The following is a 23,734-nucleotide window of genomic DNA, read 5'->3' on the forward strand; positions in this document are numbered from 1 at the left end:
ACACAATCCAAGTTAAACTTTTGTAACTTTACACACTGACCTCTCTGAACCTCCATGAAGGGACTCCCCTCCTATATGCCTGGCTCAAGCAGCTTTATTTGACTTCGGAGAAAACCCCTTTCCACCACAGAAGCCAGAATACCGCACTAAAGTAATCTAGTCTGTTCCCTGCTCAGACTGGATCCTGGCTCCTCCTCTTGAATTACATTTGCATAAACTTTGACTTGTTGATGCTTTCCCTGTTGAATAACAAATTGGAAGTTTAGCTAAGTGAGGTCTCGCCCCAGGACACCACTCCCTTTTTTTTTTTTTTTAATAATACTTAGTATTTTATTATCAGTAACAAACAGATGCTTTAAGTCTATCTACAGCTGTTAATGGGCAAGAAGACACCCTTGACCCTAACAAGGAAAACTCAAACTAAGCTTTTATATACAAGCAAATTTAGAGCTCTTTTAAAGTATCCAAAGCTATTCATTAGTTTAATTGAGTAATTAAACTAATCTTAAGTTAACATATCTGAACAATGAACTAAAATATTCAAAAGTTTTTCTAGTACAAAAAATTAAATGCTTTAGTTATAAAAGAGCTCTATCAATATACACAAACTATATACTTCAGACAGTCACAAAAGTGTGAGCAGAAGACACCACTCCCTTTAATCGTTTTCTCCTAAACTCTCTTTGAGCACAGAATTTGGTTCCAACATTGAATTTCCTGGTACTCTTTTTCTCCTCAAACTGTACTTTTTGTTTTTTGTTTTGGCCCTGTTTTTTCTTTATCATTGTAGATCTACATGATCACTAATCCATGTAACATAGCAAATACTAGGGTCTCTTAATCTCTGCCAACATCATTAATCCAAAACTCTTTATTTTAGCTTCCAGCATATTCTAAGGACAGGGACAAAATGTAGCTACATTTCTTTGTCAATATTATAAGAATGGTCTCTAGCTAAGTTGCTAAGGTTGGTCCTAAGACCTTGTAAGCTAAGTCTTCATAGTCTACATTGCTCTCAGTACTACTGTTTTCCACACTTCTACCAGGATGGTCCATTTTGCCCTGCTTACCACATTGAACAGCTTTCCCGGTTCAGAGTCTGAATCTACGTTCTTCCAACAAGCAGCATGGTTAGGACTGTCACAGCAATATCCCAGTCTCGGTTACCAATTTCTGTCTTTGTTTCTTTTCTATTGCTGTGAAGAGATACCACGACCACTGTTAGATTATTAGAGACAGTAGAAAGATGCTAAGTCTGGGACTATTTTACTCATAATGAAGCGATGCTTTGTTACCCTAGTGTGTGGATGGCCAAGATGTCTAAAGAGGAAGACACTCCTTATAGGAGTGGAAATGACTTCTCTAACCTGTAAGGGAAGCTGGGAAATATAGTCTTCCAGCAAGAAATTATCATTCCTAATTCTTGAGAGGACATTAAGTTTTTTTTCTGCTGAGGAGTGTTTTGTCAGGAAGGGATAGTTCTAGATCTATTAAAGAAGAGATACTCTGGTCATGTACCAGGGGTCTTACAAGGTGAGTGCCTTCCAGTGTTCATGAAGAGACTTGGAAAGTAATTATTAGAGGGCTGTAAGCAGATGATTTAGTTACAGAGCTGAACTGAGAGGTTTCCTTAGAAAGTTGAGGGGTACGAAGGAACAGAGGTGGGATAAAGTGGGCAGAGTTGATCTAGGGTGACAGTGACTTGTCCCATTGGCTAGGACTGTTGCACCAAAATGAGGTAGCTGAAGTAGCAGGGAGCTATAGAGCATCAAAGGAAGGGAACAGGAGAAAGCAGAGGAATAATATAAAAAATTGTAGCTAGCCTGGGGTAAAAGGGATGAAGGTCCCTTTTAACAAAGTCTCTCCACAACATTTAAAAGATCTTTTTGCAGATGTATCAGGAGCAAATGGAGCTGTTGTGTACAAGCTATTGAGAGAGCATGTGTAGAACATTTTGTTTGGGTATAGAGTGAAGTTCAGTAAGTAAAATATTTAAAAAACAGGGTAAAGCATAAGCATGGAATAAGGAGGAAGGAATGATCACAGGAATGAGCCAGATTGGGAGGGAACCAAAAGCCCATGCATAGGATATGCTGGCTAGTTCTATGTCAGCGTGATGCACTAACTAGAGTCAGAATAGTCTCCAGAATGTTTGGCTGTAAGACATTTTCTTCCTCAGTGATTGATGGGGGAGCCCAACGTGGGTGGTTTCATTCCTGGGCTGGTAGTCATGGGTGCTATAAGAAAGCAGGCAGAACAAGTTGGGGGGAGCAAGCCATTAAGCAGCACTCCTCCATGGCTTTTGCATCAGCTCTTGCTTCTAGGATCCTGCCCTATTTGAGTTCTGCCTTGACTTCCTTCAATGGTGGACAGTGCTGTAGAAGTATAAGCTGGATAAACCCTTTTCTCCCCATTAGAATTTGTTAGCTTGGAAGTGATATATCCACAGAAGAAAGCACAAATCCCATTCCAGTAGTCAGATATAGTCCTTTTCAATTTTGGAGTACTGCAGCAATCAAGGAATTGAGCTGATCCTTAAAGATGTTAAGCTAATGAATGGTTTTTGTTCTAAGTCCCAAAACAGTGTCCAGAGAAAAGGCAAGAAAAGGGATGTGTTGGATGGCCCATGACTCATTGGTCCCCTTAGAGGTCCCCTGAACCGCTTAGGGGGTTGGGACATCTCTCTCAGTAACTGCCTCAAGGCTGACAGGGTGGTGAGGGAGGGGAGCAACAACTAGCAGCAGAAGAGGATCCATCCAAGGGGCCATGATAAAAGTTAACAGTTGGTAAATATCCAGAACAGAAGTCAGGAGGAATGAGTATAATTTTGTGGGGAATATTAGGAGGCACAAAGTTACATAAGGAAAACTTTTACATCAAGATTAAAATGAGTTAAATGCAATAGTAGAACTGACTGAACCACAAACTAGAGTTCGGTGGAAGGATAAGATAACTGGAATTAGCTCGTTGTTTACATCAGACTCCTGCATAAGGAGCAGGCACCTGGAAGCTTGTAAAAGAAATCAGTTAAAGTCAATATCCAAGGAGTGACTCTAAACAGAAAATGTCCAGGTGATATTGCTTGCTTTTACATAAACAACTGCTCTTTGTATGTTTCAAATATTAACAATACCAGCTATTAATGAACAAAAATATTATCTTGAGTAAAACAAAATTTTTGGTTAGAAACAATTTGATATGGTAATTTTTTAAATTAAGATTATTAACTTAAATGACCATATCTACTGTTTGAAAACATGACAATACTTATTTTTGTTAACATCAAATTGTTGTGTCTATATTCCAAGAGACAGTGTAACTGTTTTATTTTCAAAAAATTTTTTAATTTTAAATTTAAAAAGTGTATTTCCAGGGGCAATGTCTGCTTTGTTGAAAATAAATGATTAACTTTATAGAGTATTCTAAAATTAACCCTTTTAACAGAACCTTTAAAAAAAGAACTCTACATTTTCATTCTATACCTTCAACCAACAGATGAAAGAGGAAAGCTGTCATATCAAATCTGTAGTAAATCATAAACTGAATTAATGAAGGCTAAGACAACTCTTGCTCCTTCTGCCGATTGTTAGATCTCTAGGTCACCCATGTACTGACAGCAGTAAGGGTATTTCTTAATGTTCTGTTTTAAAATAGATTGGTTGTTTAGAGACATAATTTATAAAGTGAGATAACCAAATTCAATTAAGCTTTAACAAATGCTGGCTCTTGGAATTTCTTAGAAAATGTCTGCAAGCATCACTGCTAAAACGTGGATACTTCTTGTAGGCTTTAAGGTGATAGATAGTTCAGGCCCTCACTCGCCCTGGCGCTCTCTATCTGCATAGAGGCTAGATTATAGTCTTAGAACATCACAAGTGAGCCCAGGTTGGAGAGTCTCCTTCTTTCTTACCATCCTACAGAATGTAAAGGCCTGGGATGTCACTTAACGGAATTGTTGGTGAGTCTACAAATACAAAACCAACTGATAAAGATACTGCTTGGATATTCTAAATAACTTTTCAAAGCTATGAGTTTGACAGGATATCTAGCATCCTCCACTACTGAGGGAACATGGGTGGTTAGGGCATGGATCTTGGAATTAGCTTTTGCTAAGAGGAAGGATTCAATGCCAAGGTAGAGGGCATGACCAACTAAACTAGCATGCAGGTCCCATCCCAGTCAGGTGGTAGGCTTACATGTACAAGGTTTTTCTGGTCACAGCATCTTCCTATGTCAGTTCCAGAGACATTGAGGTCAGAGTGATTTGCCTCTTTGTTTGAGACATTTAGGATGTGGGTGTCCACTCTAAGATCCTCCATTAGGCAGTAATCCATTCCCTATCATTTTTACATAAAGAGGAGGGTTTTGGTTTTGATTTTTTTGTTTGTTTGTTTGTTTGGCCTATATAACTGTAGTTGGTCAGGCCTACATAGCTGGAGACAGAAGCAGCGGATTTCTTGTAGGTCTTATTTCCTATTTGTCCTTGTCCTGTAAGGAGTCTAGCCCACAACTTAACTCTGGTGGGATAGTGCTTTATCCAGGGGAACCACTTGAGCTTTGGGGTGTCTTGCTATGCAAGTATATTGTAAATGTAACCCATTTTACTCAGTCATTTAATCTTTTATAGTATACCTGATGCTGAATATTATTTTATTAAATAAACTTTTAAATTAAAACTTGTTTTGACTTACCTGTTTCAGGCTTAACTTTGACAACATATACAGAATACTGTGTGATGATAGATAACAGAAGACTTTTAAGATGGGACAAAAGTTGGTCTCTCTTTCCAAGCTTGTCTTTGTAAATAAATTACATTTGTATGTACCATGTAAAGATCCTTTGGTATCAAAATAAACTTTAAACTATAAGTACAGTCCACAGAGAGACTGAGAACCTCATTTTCCTAATCCTTTTATAAGTACTTTTATGAAATGCCAGTTTTTTTATGACTGATTTTTAAAACAAACCATCTTGGATGCCTGGTGATAATAAAAGGGAGGGAGCTGCAAGGCTTCGCAGAGAGCTTAGTGGGTCTGGTTGGTACTGCCTGGTTGATTTATACCACAAGGCCATTTTAACGAAGATGGTGGTGAAGTCATGTTTTTTTTTAACCTTCGAGAAGGTAGTAGCTGAGTCATGTGGATGCCAAGGTGGCAGCAAGGCACGTAGTTGTTATTTACTCCAATGTGGTTATCGGCCACATGGTGTACAAAGGTGAGGGTGTCCGTGCCGTACCCTTTTCCCAAGGAATCCAAGTTGCATACATGATATGTTACAGCAAATGAAGATTATAAAATCCCACTCAGTGAACTTATACATTTTAAAATACTAAAAATGTTTTTACAAAAGCTTTAAAGAAAATGAATAAAACCATCAAAAGGTGCTGGAGAATAAAGAGAGTTAAACACCTTGCCAATTGTAACCTCTATAGGAAATAGTTTACTTTTTAGTTGTTCTCAAGCACAATGTATTTTCTTGGTCTGTTTTGTTTTCTCCTTTTCCTTATCACAGAGTGAGGTACCTTTCTGACTCCAGAAAACTTTTAAACATGCTTGGGTCTGGGACAGATGGGCCCAAATCCAAATCTAGAACCCATTTTCTGAGAATAGTACAGTGTGAAACAACTTTTTAATGTTATACATACCCAAAAGACATTTAAAGCACTGTAGGCTGAACCCAGTGATGTGCATATCCATAATGAGTGTATGTGTACCTGCAGGTGGGAGCAGACAACCTGAAACGCTCTTACCTCTTAGCTGTCAAAGATACAAGCAGGGGCTTCTAGGTTTGGAGAGGCAGAAACTTAGTAGATCGATCAAAAGCATAAAGTAAAAGAGGTCTAAGGAAATGCAGGTTTTGGGGGCAGATACAGTGTCAGGCATTCTGACTCTGGGAGTGGTTGTAAACTAGTCTTGAGGAATAAAGTAAACTGTGAGTTCTATGGGGGAGGGGCCTTGGACCAAGCTACCGTTCCAATCTTATGTAGTTACCCAAATCAGCCATTTGTCAAGTGTATATTGAAGCCAGATTTGAATTGAAAGGGTTAAATTCTAATTGGAGCCCCTTTAAATTAGCCCTCAAATAGGCAAATAAGTTTCTTTGGGCACAGAAAATTTGGAACCCGTGGATGGACTCAGGACCAAGGTGTAGGCTGGATTCATAGTTGTTCACAACATCCTTCAAGTCTGGAAATGAGCAAATGTGCCTGGAAAGTAAGGTGATGTTCCCAGCCTATACATTTCAAGGATTAAGCCACTGCAGGGCCAGTGCGGGGTTGTTGGCTCTTGGCTGATTGAGCTGATTGAATGGTAGGCCAGTGGAGAATTCAGAATTCTTAAAGCCAAACTTTCTTCATGTGGTGAAGCCTTTGACCAAAAGTGCTAGTGAATTAAGCTTCAGTGACGCCCTAGTACCTAACTAGGGTGCCTCCATGTTAGGTTCATAATTGCCTTGACCTAGCATTTTACCATGTTGTGTGTTGTATATGTTGGTTGAATGTAGTGTTGAACCCTCACGTAGGTCAGAATGTCTAGGTGAGAGAGTGAAGATAAAAGGCTGCTCGGGAGAAAAGGGTGGTCCTACCTGGCCTGCTATTAGCCTGGGAGTGTATGAGAACCAGGGAGGTTTGTCTGGAGGCTTGAGACACTAGTAGGCTCAGTTTTACTATCCTGGGTCTTTTGCAACATAGGTTAGATTATTAAAGGGCAGCTGTAAAGAGGTTTGGTTTGATCTTAGGCAGTTCTATATTTATTCATTGTAGGGGTTACTTTGTCAGTGTGTTTGTTTGTCCAAAGCGCCTACAAAGTAAAGCCATTATAGTGGCAGAAATGACTACTGTAGTCCACAAGGGAAGCTGAGAAATGTAGTCTTTCAGCAGGAAGCTATCAAATAAGGGAACTTATAAAAGAATGCATGTAATTGAGGCTTGCTTATAGTTTCAGACCATTAGTCCATGATCATCATGGTGGTAGCAGGCAGGCAGGGATGGTACTAGAGCAGTAACTGAGAGCTTTATATCTTACATAAAAGGTGGAGGCAGAGAGGGAAATTGCCTGATATAGGTTTCTTCAACTTCAAAGCTTACCCTCAGTGATATACTTCCTTTAACAAGGCTTCCTAATTCTTCCTAAAACAGTCCACCAAATAGGGAACCAAGAATTCAAATACATGATCCCATGTGGCCATTTTCATTCAAACCACCATAGTCATTAAGCTTTAAAAGTTGATTAAATTCACATTTTTTAAGGATTTTTTTTTATTTTATGTATATGAGTGCTCTATCTGCATGTACACCTGTATGCCAGAAGAGAGCCTCAGATCCCATTATAGATGGTTTTGAGACACCATGTGGTGGTTGGGAATTGAACTCAGGACCTCTGGAAGAGCAGCCAGTGCTCTTAACCGCTGACCTCTCTCCAGGTCCCTAAATTAACATTTTGTTAATTCCTTAATTTTAGTCTTTTGAGATAAGGACACACGGTAGACTGTCCTGGACCTCAGTATATACCCAAGTCTATCCTTGAACACCTAATCTTCTGCCACCATTCCCAGCTTAATTATATCTTCTATGTATTTTCTCTAAAAGTTACAGAAATATTACTTAAAAGGAAGATTTGTTGTTAAGACCTATGGTATTATAGCACTCAGGTACCATTAAAATAATTGAGTTATACAGGTTTCATGAAAAGAAAAGTTTTAGTGATTTTAATTAGCTTTGTTTTGTTTTGTTTTTTTGTTTGTTTTTTGTGTGGGTTTTTTTTTTTTTTTTTTTTTTTGGTTGAGAGTGGGTAAGAGAAGGTGTTGGGTTTCTTTCCTGCTCCTTTAAACTTTGAGATTGGCCATGCAGTGTAGCCCGGCTGACCTATAGCTCACCCTTGCTCAGCCTGTCCATGAATTTGCACTACTTCTGCCTTAGTCTCTTCTGTGCTGGGATTGTGGATGTACTTGCCACACTAGATTTATTTCACCATCTTTTGACTCTGTCTATTGGAGTAATATATTCTGCAGAATTTTTACAAAGGGCAGAACAAAGAGTGAAAGTAAAAGTTACCCATAGTTCATCACTAAATAACTCCTTTTGTATAATAATTTAGGCATTTTGCATCTACTTTTTCCTCTTGTATAATTGAGTCCATAGTGTCATAGGGAGCTCATTTGGATTTGCTTGTCATGCTGCCACAACTGCATTTAAAGATTTAAAAATATTAATGTTCCTGTTGTCCAGGAGAGTTTGCACATATGTATGCATTATTGTGACACTCAACCTCAAACTTCATACTGTCTAAGCTGTATCACCAGCCCATTTCAGATTAACAGTGGGCAGTATTTGCCTAGGCTTCTTTTTATTTTTTTCTTTCAATTTTTAGAGTAAAAAAATGTCAAACATCTAAAAACTGAAAATATAAAATACAGCACAACTTTAATAATTAACATTTGCTGTATTTGCTTTAGTATTTTTGGTGAACTATTTGAAAGTAGCTTTCTGTACATAGATATCTTCTCATAAACTTGTCTTCATATGTACACATGAACATAATGCCATTATCATAGCTAATATGTGATTTTTTGGTTCTATCCTTAAGTTTCTTTACTAATAAAAGTGGTGGGAGGGGGATGAAGAGATGCTTAGCTGTTAAAAGCTGGGCTCATAACCAAAACGTCAAAAATGTTTCTTAAAGTGGGATCTAGTCAAGGTTGCTTTATTTATTTGTATTTATTTTTCTTTGTGTGATGCTGAGGACCTAATTAAGACCTTGCTCTTGGTAGGGAACACTCCAGCCCTGAACTAGTCCCATGTTTTCCATTGGGTTGTAATTTCTTAATGTCCTTTAATTTAAAACTGTCAATCTTTCCTATATCAGTTTCTTTAGATCATTAATTTGAGAGAATAATGTTAGTATATAAAATTATGCAGATCTATGTTCTGAACTTGTCTTTACCTGTGTTTTCTTGAATTTTCTCTATTCTTTGTGTTTCCTATAAGTTGTAAAATTTTAAAAGTTGATTAGGTTTAGGAAAAGGTAAGAAGGCTTCATGAATCATCAATGATTTTATACTGCATTGAATCACTCAGTGAACACAGACTATTAGTTTTCACCACAGTGTGTGATGATAAGTTTTTTCCCTTGAAAAGGTGACTGCCACCATAGAGAAAGTTACCTCTTCTGTAAAGTGGTATTCTGGGTGATATTTTGCATGCATTAAATGACTTCATTGACCATGACAGCTATGGAAAATTTTCATCTGTATTTATGCTTTCATTCTTTAGTGGTGTAAGGACTTTTTCAAAAACTACATTTTGCTGGGCAGTAGTGGCACGTGCCTTTAATCCCAGCACTCCGGAGGCAGAGTCAGGTAGATCTCTAAGTTCAAGGCCAACCTGGTCTACAGAGTGGGTTTCAGGATGGTCATGTCATGGTTATACAGAGAAATCCTGTGGTTTCTCCCCTGTGAAGTCCCCTCCCCCCCAAAAAATTATTACATTCTTTTTTCAGTTAATTCTTTTTGGAAGCAGTAGAAAATGGCACTTGTGGAAAAGAGGACATCTTGTGGGAGTTGGCTTTCTTTTTCCACCAAGTGGTTTTCTAGGATTGAACTCAGGCTATCTGGGTGAATCAAGTGCCTTTACCCATTGAGGCATGTCATCAGTCTAAGCTCTAGGACTTTTCATAATTTTTTATAACAAATTATATCAGGAAAGTATCCAGTAAATCAGTATCTATACTATACAAATCTATACGGTATCTATACAAGTGAAGCAACACAAACAATCATTTCCATCTTAAATTGGTTGAGATAGGAGTTGGGGGCATTCTCAAGATTGTAGGAAATGGGAGCTTAATGTAGATGCTGGTGTTGCAAGACATCTAAGCAGTGTTCATTAGAAACAATTTTGTTAGGCCGTGGTGGTGACACCTTTAATCCTAGCACTCAGGAGACAGAGGCAGGCATATCTCTGGGAGTTTGAGGCCAGCATGGTCAATGGAGACAGTTCCAGGACAGCCAGGGCTACACACAGAAACTTTGTCTTGAAAAACGAAAAAGAAAGTAAGATTAGTGCTGGTACTTTACTAACAAATAGTTCCACTCTTATATATTTATCATAAAAGTAGAGTAAGACATTAGTGAGTATCATTCCAACATTTTATTTGCTTGCTTGTTTTGCAGTGTAGGGATTAAGCTCAGGGTCTCTTTCGTGCTGGCACTGAGCTGTATCCCCAGGCCTAGGAAGCATTGTTTTTTTTTTTTTTTTTTGTTTTTGTTTTTGTTTTTGTTTTTTGTTTTTTTTTTTTTTTTTTTTTTTTTAGGAGCTGGGACCAAACCCAGGGCCTTGCGCTTGCTAGGCAAGCGCTCTACCACTGAGCTAAATCCCCAGCCCCCGGAAGCATTGTTTTTTATTTTATTTTTTGAAGCAGATTTTCTTTGTGTAAAGCTCTGCCCATCTTGGAACTTGCTTAATGTAGACAAAGCTGGCCTCGAACTCAAAGAAATCCACCTGCCTCTGTGTCATGAGTGCTGAGATGAAAGGTGTGTGGCACTACACCTGGCTACTTTTAATTTTTAAAAATTTATTTTGTTTTATGTATATGAATAGTTTGCCCGTGCATATGTATGTGTATCACACGAGTGCCTGGTTCCTGAAGAAGGCATAGGATCCGCTGGAGCTGGAGTTAACAGACTGAGATGCTTTGTTGTGGGTGGGAACTGAACCCAGGCTCTCTAGAACAGCCAATATCCTTAAAATGTAGAGCCATCTCTACAGCCCCCAAGCAGCATTATTTTTAAGAGAGGGAAAACAACAGTAAAAAATTAAATGTCATCTCAAAGTCAAAGGCTGTCAAGATGGCTTAAGTAAGCCTAGTCTGAGTTCAGTCATCACAAGTCAGATAAAGAGCAGGAGAGAACCAGCTGCATAGTTGTCCTCTGACCACCACTACCAACACACGCATAAGCAAGCGTGCGTGGGGACCCATCCCCCCCCACCCAAATGGCATGTTAGGGACATTGTCAAACTTATTAGAATGTTTTGTACAGTATTGGTTTTGTTTTCTAGATGCTGTAGGTTTTCTTATCTCAAACTATCCTTTTTTGGGGATTGTTTTCCTCTTTCATTGTGCATGAAATATAGAAAAGTAAAAACTAAATCACATGCCTTTGTCATACTGAGTTTCTCAAATTTAGAATAAGTAGGCTTTTGATACTGAGCTTTAGTGTAAGGAAGAGAAACCTTTTAAGTAAGGGAAATAAGTGTTGGCAGTGTCCTACAATAGTGAAATTCTTGAAGTAGAAATGCCTGTCACCTTTAATGTCTATCTATTTTATTCTTTTGAACAGTTCGTTTTCCTGAAGATCTTGAGAATGACATTAGAACTTTCTTTCCTGAATATACCCATCAACTCTTTGGGGATGAGTAAGTAACACATTTGCTAAATTAATATGGCAAAAAAAAAAAGGAAGAAGAGAAGAAACTTTTTTTCTCTTAGGATTTAGAATCAGATTTTATTTTCTTTAACTTATTTTTTATGTTTATCTTAAAATGTATATTAGGATAATAATTTATACATTGAGCACCTCTCTGTATAGACCTACATTTTACTACTACAAACATGTATATTTTAATTTTGACTGCAGTATTAACCATTCTATTTCTACTTTGTGCATTGGTAGACTTGAACAATTGCCTAAGGATATATGTGTCTAGAATTCAGATTCACACAATCTAGACTTAATAGTCATAATTATTTTTAGTTTTGCCTACCTCTTGTCATACTACTTGCAATATAACATAACCCCTGAAAGGTAGAACATTCCAGTCAATGATTTAAAAAGCAATCAAGAAACTGCGTGTGCACACATACGTGTGCAGGTAAGTGTATAGAAAGCAGAGGAGGATGTTGGTGTCCTGCTCCGACACCTAGGCCAGCGGCAGTAAGCTTCAGCTACGCTCCTTTCTCCATTCCCCACAGCACTGGCGTTATATGCGTAGATAACTGGCTTTTTATGTGGGTGCTGCAATTTAAACTCAACTCATTAAGCTTGTGCAGCAAGTACTCTGACCTATTAAGCCATCTTCCCAGACTCTAGAAACAACCTTAAATATGTCCTGGAATATAGTTTAACTTCACAGGTAATTGTATGATTTTAAGTTTGCTTTTATTTAAATAGTTAATACTTTTTGATGACTTGGCAAACATTTATTTTGGCTGTTTTTTGTTTTTGCTTTTTCATCTCAGTGAAACTGCTTTTGGTTACAAGGGCCTGAAGATCTTGTTGTACTATATTGCTGGTAGCCTGTCAACTATGTTCCGTGTTGAATATGCATCTAAAGTTGATGAGAACTTTGATTGTGTGGAGGTAAGAACAAAAAGTACATATATTTTAACTTTTCTACTTGAGTGTAAGAGAGGGTTTACTTGTTAAGGTTCTAAAAAGGAGACTGAAATGTAGCTTCAGGATGAGTCTTTCGGGTATAGGAAGTGTTTTGCCTGTCTTTTCTCTAATCCTGTGATCATGATCCTGAGTCTGTTTATCTCCTGAGGGAATCTTCTCTATAAAAACCTTCACTTTGATGATCAGAACTTTACATACTGACTTGCTTTTATTGTAGACATAGAAGTTAACAATTTTCTGTAGGCTTTATTTTAACTTGTGGTTTTTATCCTATTGATTGTATTATATGTTTTTCTCTTTCCCTTAACTGTCAGTTAAGTATCATCATGAGGAACTTCTTTTAAAAACAACCTATAAAACAATTAGAAGCATAGTATATTGATATGTTTAATTAAATTATGTGCAATGTATATACAGGATGAGAGAAGCCTGCAATAGTTTTAGTTTTAGAAATTTTTTGATTGGCATATAATAGTTTTATATATTTATGGAGTTCATTCAGTACATGCATATTATGGTAATGGTCAATGCAGAATAACATGGTATATCTTTCACTTCAAATATTTATCAAGAAATAGTCTCAGGTTGGCCGTGTGGATTAGCAGGTAGAGCACTAGTTGCTCTTCCAGAACACCAGGGTTGCATTCTTAGCGATTATCTTACTGTCTGTAACTCTGTAGGAGATGACTCCCTTTTCTAATCTCTGAGCACCAGGCACACACATGGTATACAAACATAAATGCAGACAGAACAACCATACACAGAAAATAGTAAAACAATTTTAACAGAAGAAAGTATCATATTTAGTATTAGAAATATTGGGGTTGGGGATTTAGCTCAGTGGTAGAGCGCTTGCCTAGGAAGCGCAAGGTCCTGGGTTCGGTCCCCAGCTCCGGAAAAAAAAAAAAAAAAAAAGAACCAGAAATATTTTGAGTACTACTTGTTCTTTGTTTTTGTTTTTGTTTTTTTTTGTACTTCTGTCACATTTAAAATTGCCAAGCTTGATAGAGTAGTGATATGCAATTATACTTAACATTTGCTTTATCTCATAGTTTATATCTCTTAATTTCCTTTTAATTTTGCTGATAGAAAGCTAATTGTAAATAATGCTATAGTTGTATAAGTGAATATTTGCAACTAAATTCCATCTAAACCAGCATTGACTAAATTATTAAAATAGAGGTTTTCAGTAGATTTTTCTATTTAGATATGGTTAAATTTCCCCAGATTTCCAAATATTTAATACTAAGTATTCTGATATCAGATATGGCCGTTTTCCTTTGTACAGTACAAAATTCGCTGTCATTTGAGGTGTCTGTGCTTGTGAATCTGTGTGAATGATTTAATGTTGTAGCTGATAGTGCTAAATTGATTTCTTCCAAAGGAACTATTGACTTAGTTATTGATAAATCTCTCAAATACTGTGTGTAGTGAAAATAGCTATTTGCACTAACTTTTAACTGTTCCATTTCTGAAAACCAGGGTTTTCCATTAAAAGGACTATGTTAAGTTTAAGAATAATCAATCAATCTTGTACAGTGTTTTTGTGAGGTTACTACTTGCTTCACGGTGAAAGGTCATTTGCTTAGTGTTAAGGAAGGATCTCCTTCTCCCTTGTACCTTTTTTGTTTGTTTTATTTTATTTTTGGCTTGTTTGCTTTTGCTTTTTAAGAATAGTGATTCATGTGGGCACAGGATGCTGGTCTCTTCTGTTCTAGTTTACAGTGATAAATTGATAAATGCTCATTCCCAAGGACTTCCTGTGCACACATGTCCCTACCTCCGCTGCTGCCGCCTATGAATTATGTGTATATGGCATGTGAAGGTGGGTATTCAGAGAGGCCAGAGGAGTCTTTGGATCTCCTGGAGCTGGAGTTACAGGTAGCTGCGAACTACCCAATGTGGGTGCTGGGAACTGAACTCAGGTCCTCTGCTTTTAACATTGGAGCTGTTTCTTAAGCCTTGCCTCCTATGCTCTTGATGCTAAAAATACAGTAAATAAAACATTCTTTGTTCTCATAGAATTTACCATAAACAATTTATAAATCCAGAGGGTATTAGAAATATTTTGCTGGGATAGTTGAAGAGAATGGCAAGTCTACATTTTACAGAACCTTGGGATTTCTGTGCCAGGGTAAGATATTGGTAAAAGGCAAGAAGAGTTAGTAGCCTTTGTAGATTTTAAGCAGGTAGTGAATTAATACAATATAATTCTTATTTTAAAAAGCTAATTCTGGGCTGGCATGTGAGCATGTTTGTAATCCCAGCATCCTGGAAGTGAGAAGTGGTAGGAAGATCAGGATTTTAAGTTTTCTTCCCCAAAGAGAAAACAAAAAATAAAAACAATAACAAAACAAGCACACACACACACACACACACACACACACACACACACACACACACCAATCTTGCTGTAGAAGCCATAGTATGTCACAGTGTGTCACATAAAATTCCCTTTTGCCCAAATACCTTTACTTGCAAATGTTCATTGCAGTGAATCATTGGTCTGGTTTGAGGCCTCTGGCTTTTGCTACACTATCAATACTGGAACCTCACTGGGACTCGTTGGATATCCTGTTGTTGCCCTGTGACATGAGATCCTTGTAGCTTTGGATCTGCAGGACCTGTCCCTTCATGTGCTCCAGCAGTTCACAAATGGGGTAGATACTGGGGTGGGCCAACTCAAAGCCCAGAATCTGGATCTTAGGTGGTGGCTGAGTTAGCCAGCCTGCCAGCTCTCCTGAGCCAGCACCATCAGGATTTGCTCTCTTGCTTTGCCCAGGCAAAGGGCAGGACTAGCTTTCCTGGCAAGGGGCTAGCACTGTCTGTCTCTCTAGGTTGAAGTAGATTTGATGGTTGAGAGAGAGAAGCTAGGGGGAAAAATAATACATTGCCTAAAAAATAGTGATACTGCCAGGTATAACTGCATCTCAAGGCCTTCTGGGTCTGTATACGTCCAGGCTAGCCAGAGTTACATGGAATGTGACCCTGTCTCCAAAAAAACCTAAAAACAAAAAACACCCAAAACACCAAGTGTGTGTGTGTGTGTGTGTGTGTGTGTGTGTGTGTGTGTGTGTGTGTGTGTGTGTTGCCAAAGCCCATGTGTGAAAGCCAGAGAAAAACTTGGTAAGGGTTGGTTCTTTCCATCTATGGTATGGGTCCTGGGATTTGAACTCCACTTGTCCTGCTTGGTGTCTGGCACCCTTACCTACTGAGCCATCTCACTGCTCCCGTTACATTAATATATTTTTTTAATACCTCTGCCTTCTCTTGGGGTAATTTCATTACTTTTTCATGAAGAAGTATATAAATTAAGTTTGTTCATTTCCCTAGTTATATTTCTGGGAGAGATTTGATTGAGATGCATAGACAAGTTGTGTTATCTATGAAATTTCAATTAGTTTATTCTTGTTTCCTAATTTCCTAATGAAGATTAAATTTCACAGATGAAACCTTAATTTTTTTCCTGGAATCTTTAACTTCTTTATAGGAAAATAACCTGTACTCTGGCACTGATTATTGAGTCTAGGGCCATACATACACTGGACAAGCCCTCTTCCACTGAGCTATAGCCCTACTTGTTTATTTTTATTTTTGTAACTGTGTCTTATTAAGTGGCTCAGGAGTACCTTGAACTCATTATATAACCCGGGCTGGTCTTGATGGTGGGATTCTTACCTGCCATCTGAGTAACTAGGGTTATAGGCCTCTACTACTAGGCCTAGCTATTGGAAAGTCTTTTGTACTTTATAGACTAATTATTGTATACCTTTGTGTATATAAATACACACATGCATGTGTGTGCATGTAGGTCATGATGTGAGGTCAGGGGATAATCGGGTGTTATTCCTCAGGCTTTGGCAACCTTTGTTGTTTTCTTTTAATTTTTGAGGCAGTGTCTTAACTGGCTTGGAACTTACCAAGTAGGCTAGGTTGGCTGGCCAGCAAGCCCTGGAGATCTGTATGTCTGCCTTTACAACACTGTGCTTTTAAATACATGCCACTAAGCCTGACTTTTATATGAGTGTGAAGGATTGAACTTGAGTCCAAGTCCTTGCAAGGCAAAGCACTTCACCACCAGATCTACCTACCTAGTCTAATGCACCAATGTTCTTTAAACCCATCATCATCCAAGCTGTAAAACTGTAGCTTCATCTTGCTCATTTGAGTAGTAAAACACTAAGGCAGTGTCAGAAACATAAATGAGCATAAATAGACCAGTGAAAGGGTCACATGCTAAGACTTCACACTTAAAGCTGGATTTCACAATATGAGAGTGAGTAAATCAAAAAGAAACAAAACTCCTTTTACTTTTTATAGCTTATCCTAGTTATTCTTAGAATTATAATAATGTTAAATCTTGTGACATTTAAGCCAAGTAAAAAAATTGCACATTCCACTTACTTAACATTCCTTTAATTGCAATCTCAAAAATAACTTACCAGTGGCAAACTCAGACACTGCTGCTTAAGATAAGGTACTAGAAAGGTTATTGTAAATAATGTATACATTAAAAGCAAATTAAATATTTGTAACATTAGTTTTTCTCAGGCATTTTGCTTTGTACAGTGATGAAGGAAAACAAAAAAAGCTCTATAGGAACATTTTCTTATGTAACAGACAAAGCACAAAACATTGGAAGTAAATGGACATAATGAGAAAGCATATCCTTATTGGTCAGGAGGGCTGACTGCTCCTGTACAGGAACCAAGTTCCATTTCCAGGCAGACATAGCAGTTCACTATCACCAGCAACTCCATTTCCAAGGCATCTGACTCCTTCTTCTGGCCTTCTTGGGCTCCAGGTATGCAAATGGTACCCAGACATTCACACAAGCCAAAATTGCTTACATGAGAGCAGCTAGCACTATTGACCACCACTAAGTCATTTATCCAGCCCCATGAAATATCTTTAGGACTTTCTCACCATGGCTTAAATTTCTAAATGAAATCTAATATTCTATCCTTTGAATAGAATTTACATAAAATAAAATTTTAAAAAGTAAGTAATTAAAATAATAAAAAACTCAAATGGGTGTCACTTGTAATTCCATTACTTGGTGGAAACAGGAAGATTGGAATGGGAGTTGAGGGCCAGCCTCAGTTATATAGTAAACTTGAAGCCAGCCTTGGCTACATGAAACAGAAGAAACATTTTAAACCCAGTAATCTTATCTCTGTGTGCACAAGACATGCACTTAGACAAAACATTCATACACATAAAATAATAAGTATTTAAGAAGATTGAATCCAGTATATATTTTAGAAGCTCTCCAAGACTGAGTTGTAAAATATTTTGGCTTTTGTTTTGCTTGGGGGCACTAATAGAAAAATGAAATAATTTTTTTTTCTTTAAGGAACAGAATTTCAAGTTATAGGTTTAAAAGGCTTTTTTTGTTGTTTTGGTTTTTTGTTTGTTTTTCAAGACAGGGTTTCTCTGCATAGTTTTGGCTTTCCTGGAGCTAATTCTGTAGACCAGATTGGCTTCAAACTCACAGAGATTTGCTTGCCTCTGCTTCCCAAATGATGGACATGTGCCACCACAGCATGGCTTAAGTTCATATTTTTATATAGGTGAATGTTTTGCCTATATGTTTATATGTACATGTGTAGCATATATGCCCATTTAGGTTAGAAGGCTGCCTTCTTTCAGATTCTCTGAACTGGAGTTACAAATGGTTGTGAGCTACCATGTGGTTACTGGGAATTGAATGCAGGTCCTCTGGAAGAGCAGCCAGTGTTCTTAACCACTCAGCCATTTTTCCAGCCCATTAAAGAGCTTTAAAAATTGTTTTTAGTTTAATATGAATAAAAATGTATACAAATTCTCTGCTTTTAAATTTAGCTCCTTTCCATCATAAGAGTTCTTAAAATAATTCATAGATTTGCTCAAAGCAAAAGATTTTATTTGAAGGTGTTTATTACAGTAATTATCTTTGAAGATTGAAAGTTTGTTTAAGCTCAGATTTGAGAATAGTTTGCCTTTCAACAGAATTATGATTTGAAACATAGCAGTTCCAGAGACCTTTGAAGTCGATTTCTAGTTGCAAGATGGGTAAAGTGACTCATCACACTTCTTTATGCCTTGCTTAGGAGATGTAACAGAAGGAAAGTTAAAGGTTAAAATAATGATGTTGATATTGCCCTGGAGTTTATTTTTTTTAATTGTAGGGTTTGGTCTGGTTTAAAAAAACCAGAATTAGAATTGCCATTTTACCTATCATGCTTTTTTTTTTAAATTACTACATAACAAGTTTATTGCAATTATCTACTTCCTCATGCAGCTGTTGAAAATTGGATGGTCTCTTCATATTTACAGTTTTAGGGGAAAATATTTATCAAATACTATGTATTTTTTTGGGGGGGGGTTCTTTTTTTCGGAGCTGGGGACTGAACCCAGGGCCTTGCGCTTCCTAGGTAAGCGCTCTACCACTGAGCTAAATCCCCAGCCCCAATACTATGTATTTTTAAAATAAAGTAGATTTATTAAATTTAGTTTATTTGCAATTTGCACATTAGAAAAAAAACTGTTAGGCTGGATGTTGAAAAGCATTATTTTAAGTAATAGGTTATTTTTATGACCATAAACGATTCATATATGAATGTTGGTATCAAAGCATTGGAAATAAAACTCATTGGTGATAGGCTCCATCCTTATCTCCATCCTAAATGTAACTGAATGATAATAAAGTACTATTCATCTGCAGGTGCATTGCTCCTACTTAGTTAAAAGACGGTTGAAAGGACAGGAATTAGTAGCATGTTGTATTAGCCTTTTGTAGTGTATTTTGTCCTAAGCATCTTAATTTCCCTGTTTTGAATGCTAAGTAGCAAGGGTCTTGGTTTAGAACTAATACCCATCATGCATGTAAACGGTATGAAAGAGCTGCTTAGTAAGTTAACACAAAGTGTTCTTGTGTCAGTCCTTGTGGAAATAGATACAATACAAACATTACAGCTGAACTCACGGCAAACTCCATTAAGTAAAAACCTGGCCTCATTGTTCAGAAAAAAGTTTGAATAGAATGCAAGCTCATTTTGTTGAATGTAATGTCAGGCTTTTAGGGGCTGTATTGAAGGATACGGTTTTGTTAAGTTGAGACCAATTCATTAAGTTTTATTGCCTGGTGAGAAGGAGTAATACTTTATTGTAAGACCTCATCAAATATTCATGGTTAAAGAGAAGTAGTAAATGTATTCAATCAAGTGGTCTTTGGGGTTTTGAAAAGGATTATGAAGTCTGCTCAGCTGATAGTTTTCATTCATTGAGGTTGTTTAACAAGGGTGATTTTAATCTGTGAGTTTAATTTGTTGTCCAGTCTTTTCTCTTTTATACAATCACAAATCCAAGTCTATGAAAGTTGTTACATTGTGGAGATGAGTGGATAATATAACCATTCTTATGATTTCTGTATTTCCTAGTGAAGATAAAAAATTCCCACCTAAGTGTAGCGTATGAGGGTGTTATCTGTCTGCTTTGCTATTCATTTGGTCAGACTATCTAGCCTCACCACTTACTTACTGCTGGTTACCTTCTCATGTCTTGAATAAAAAGGTTTCTTTGACACATATGAAATAACAAGCAGCCTTTTGTTTTTGGCATGTTAAGATTGTCATGAAGGACAGTAGGTAATAATCATTTTCTATATGCTAGAAATCTCAGTGGAACAGCTATTACTGTACCTGCCTCCTGTAATTTGTTTTTATGTTGATGCTCATCTCAAATTGTGCAAGAGTAGTTTGTTTCTGTAAAAGATACCCTTTCCCATTTCACTGCATTGTTTACTTATATAGTTTAATTGTAAAGTTTTGTGTTATACCAGTTTTGTCTATTAAAAATTCTTGTTTTGTTTTGAAACATGGGATCTCTGCCTATCTGGCCTGGAACTTGTTATGTAGATCAGGCTACCTCAAATTCACAGAGATCCACTAGCCTCTGCTTTCTGAGTGCTAGGATTAATCACTACATCTAACCAATTTTATCCACTTTAAAGAATAATTTAAAGAAATAAATTATTTTCAGCTAAAAACTAAATTTGTTGATTTTTGTTCTTTGTTTTCTATTCTTCAGGCAGATGACGTTGAAGGCAAAATCAGACAAATCATTCCACCTGGGTTTTGCACAAACACAAATGATTTTCTTTCCTTGCTGGAAAAGGAAGCTGATTTCAAGCCATTTGGAACCCTCCTCCATACATACTCAGTTCCTAGTCCAACAGGAGGAGAAAACTTTACTTTTCAGATATACAAGGTAAAAAGAAATATTTCCTTTTTCCTGGAACCTATATGGGATTATATAGTCAGTAAATGTAGTGTGAGATAAAAAAGGTTTTATTGACACTAAAACCAGATCTGTTTTGACTGTTTGTATACATATTTAATCTGAGGCTTCTAACCATTTTCCCACAGGATAGTTTTGTGTTCTGCAGACTTTCACTTACCTCTGTGATGAGTTTCACCTGACTTTTCCTGGCTTTTTCCCTAGGCTGACATGACATGTAGAGGCTTTCGAGAATATCATGAAAGGCTTCAGACCTTTTTGATGTGGTTTATTGAAACTGCTAGCTTTATTGACGTGGATGATGAAAGATGGCACTACTTTCTAGTGTAAGTACAGTTCTAAAGCAACAGTGGACCTTATTACCTCCACAAAGCCAGCATTTTAATTGTGGCAGCCCAATTATTGGGGCAGTATAATGATATTTTTCCCAGGAAAGAAAAACTATTGTTTATGGGGCTTGAGTTTGCCTTCATTATGCTTTGGGGGACTTGAGAATAGAACCGAATTAAATGCTGTTGTCCGTTAAGGCCCTGAATGTAGGCTTAAACAGTAAAATGAGCTTTGCCTGTGTTTTCTTTTACTTGCCACCTATTCATCTTTATAATAGGCAAGTGCACTGAAGTGATGTAAAGAGGTCTGATTTATCCAAGTTGCTGCACACCAATTAAGTGAATTGTACATTCAGAACATAGCAGGTGTACCCATTGGGCCCTCACAGAGTAGCTTGCTGACACTGAAAATTCAGTCAGAGAATGGAAAAGAAAATGGACACTGCATGGGAGCGCGACTGTAATTGACCTGCTTGGCTTTCTGTTTTATCTGCAGATTTGAGAAGTATAATAAGGATGGAGCTACGCTCTTTGCGACCGTAGGCTACATGACAGTCTATAATTACTATGTGTACCCAGACAAAACCCGGCCACGTGTAAGGTAATTGGCAGTATAACACGTGCCTTGTCTTTTATTTCAGAAGGAACTGCTGAAGTTTCCAATACTTGTTATAGTAATGTTGATTTGCTTTTTTTTTTTTAAGAAATCATTCATTGGCTATGTACTGACTTATTGTTCTCTTTGAAACTGTGAGGCAGAAAAAACTTAACTTTCTATATATTAGTAATTTTTTTGGTTATTTTCAAGTTTGATTTTTAAAGAGCATCAACATTCATACTACAATAATTTGACAATTTCCAACTGGACATGATAAGATGTTTTAACTTAGAATAATTTTTTTTTTTTTAAACTACAGTCAGATGCTGATACTGACTCCATTTCAAGGTCAGGGCCATGGTGCTCAACTTCTTGAAACAGTTCATAGATACTACATTGCATCTTCTTCAGTTCTTGATATTACAGGTAAGTAAAATTTTATGTTACTAGAAGAGCCTTTCTCAAATATCTTAGTTTTATTTCTGTCTTGAGTGTCAGCATTCTTCTGGGGGGCTTTAGAGGTCTGTTTAGATTACATTTTAGATCTGAGCTTTTATGGAGATCAAGCTGCATCCCTAACTAGTGTGAGCAACTTAAAAATAATGAACTAAATATATTTGGGATATCCTGATCAGTTATAGATGCATTTGCAGGTGTACTACAACTTACTAGTTTAGCTTCTTTGTCAGACATCTGCATAATTTAGAAGATACCTGTGACATTAATTTTAAACCATAGTTGGAGGGGAATAATTCCTTAATAGAAGATACTTTTCAAAGATTTATTATTGTTCTAATTACATGATAATACTTACGTCTCTATATGGGTATACATATGAGTTTAGTCACCCACAGAAGCCAGAAGAAGGACTCTGGTTGCCTGAGTTGGAGTCAGTGGGATGCCTGACTTGGGTCCTGGGAACTGAACTCAGACCCTCTGCAAGAACAGTGTGCATACTTAACCTGCTGACTCATCTCTCCAGCCCAGAAGACGTATTCTCTAAAGTATGTTTTATATTTTTATAGGCAGGCCATCTCAGTAGTAGATGAGATGAAATGTAGTCTGTGGAACCATCCTCCCAGTATGAATTAGCTGTAGAAGTAGTAGTATGCTTAAAAGAAGGAAAATTAATCTAGAAGTAGAGGATATTGGAGTGTGGTCATTCATGCCTAGCTGAGGCAGGAGGATTTCTGTGATTTTTTTTTTTTCAGGCCAGTATGGTATTACATGGTCAATTCTGGAGAAGCCTGGGCTGTAGAGTGAGACTATCTTTAAAACCAAAATAAGTATCCTGCAGAGAGGTGTTGGTGAATACCCTTAATCCTAGTACTCAGGAGGTAGAAGCAAGTGAGTCTCTGAATTTCAGGCAAGCCTGTACTACAGAGTGAGTTCAAGGACAGCCAGGGCTACATAGAGAAACCCTGTCTGGAAAAACTAAATAAATAACAAAAAGGGGGGGAAAACCTCATTAGATGATATTGTAGGTGTTTTCTTAGTATGTGACTAAACTGCCATAAATAAATAAATAAAATAAATAACAGTACCTGAAGGACATTAATATCATTTTCTTACCCCAAGTAACGTTAAATTTGTGGTTAATAAAGTTGCTAAACCTGAAAGTCACTGCCAGGTGTATTGGCACACATCCTCCAGAGCCCGAGGCAGGAGAATTGAGAGTTTCAGGTCAACCTGGACTGCATAGAGAGACTGTCTCAAGACAAAAACAAAGGGAACAAAACCTGAAAGTCACGTTTTCTTCATGATTACTGTATAGGGTAGAACATCCTCAATCTGAAAATCTAAATCTAAAATTCAGGACTGTTTTTGTTTGTGACCAGAAAGGCTAGAATAGAAAAGGGCATTGGATTGCCTGAGCTGGAGTTAGAGGTAGTTGTAAGCACTTGATGTGAGTGCTGGGACTGAACTCCTTGTTTAGAAGAGTAGCAAGCTCCCTTAACCAATTAGCCATTTCTCAGTGCCCTCCTCCCCCAAGCTTTTTATTTGGTTTTTAATTTCAAAATTCAGGATTTTTCGAGTGCCAACATGATACTCAAAATTTCAGATTTCTCAAGCATTTTAGATTTAAATTAAGGATTCCAAGTGATAAGTATATAAAAATACTCCAAAACAACATTAA

The 23,734-nt window shown here is 37.2% G+C and overlaps 1 protein-coding gene across 2 annotated transcripts in view; it reads left to right on the forward strand.

Annotated features, from left to right (window-relative positions):
- The window catches only part of Hat1 (histone acetyltransferase 1), a 47,668-nt gene that overhangs the window by 8,051 nt on the left and 15,883 nt on the right, over nt 1–23,734 (forward strand). For both annotated transcript variants that reach the window (XM_087651237.1, NM_001009657.1), the window contains exons 3-8: nt 11,335–11,410; nt 12,234–12,354; nt 20,461–20,640; nt 20,875–20,996; nt 21,496–21,600; nt 21,917–22,023. In XM_087651237.1, coding sequence (XP_087507363.1) covers nt 11,335–11,410; nt 12,234–12,354; nt 20,461–20,640; nt 20,875–20,996; nt 21,496–21,600; nt 21,917–22,023 — 711 coding nt within the window. The remainder of the gene's footprint in view (nt 1–11,334; nt 11,411–12,233; nt 12,355–20,460; nt 20,641–20,874; nt 20,997–21,495; nt 21,601–21,916; nt 22,024–23,734) is intronic.

Source organism: Rattus norvegicus, chromosome 3 (genome assembly GCF_021556685.1).
Source record: "Rattus norvegicus strain SHRSP/BbbUtx chromosome 3, alternate assembly SHRSP_T2T, whole genome shotgun sequence".
Classification (NCBI taxonomy): domain Eukaryota; kingdom Metazoa; phylum Chordata; class Mammalia; order Rodentia; family Muridae; genus Rattus; species Rattus norvegicus.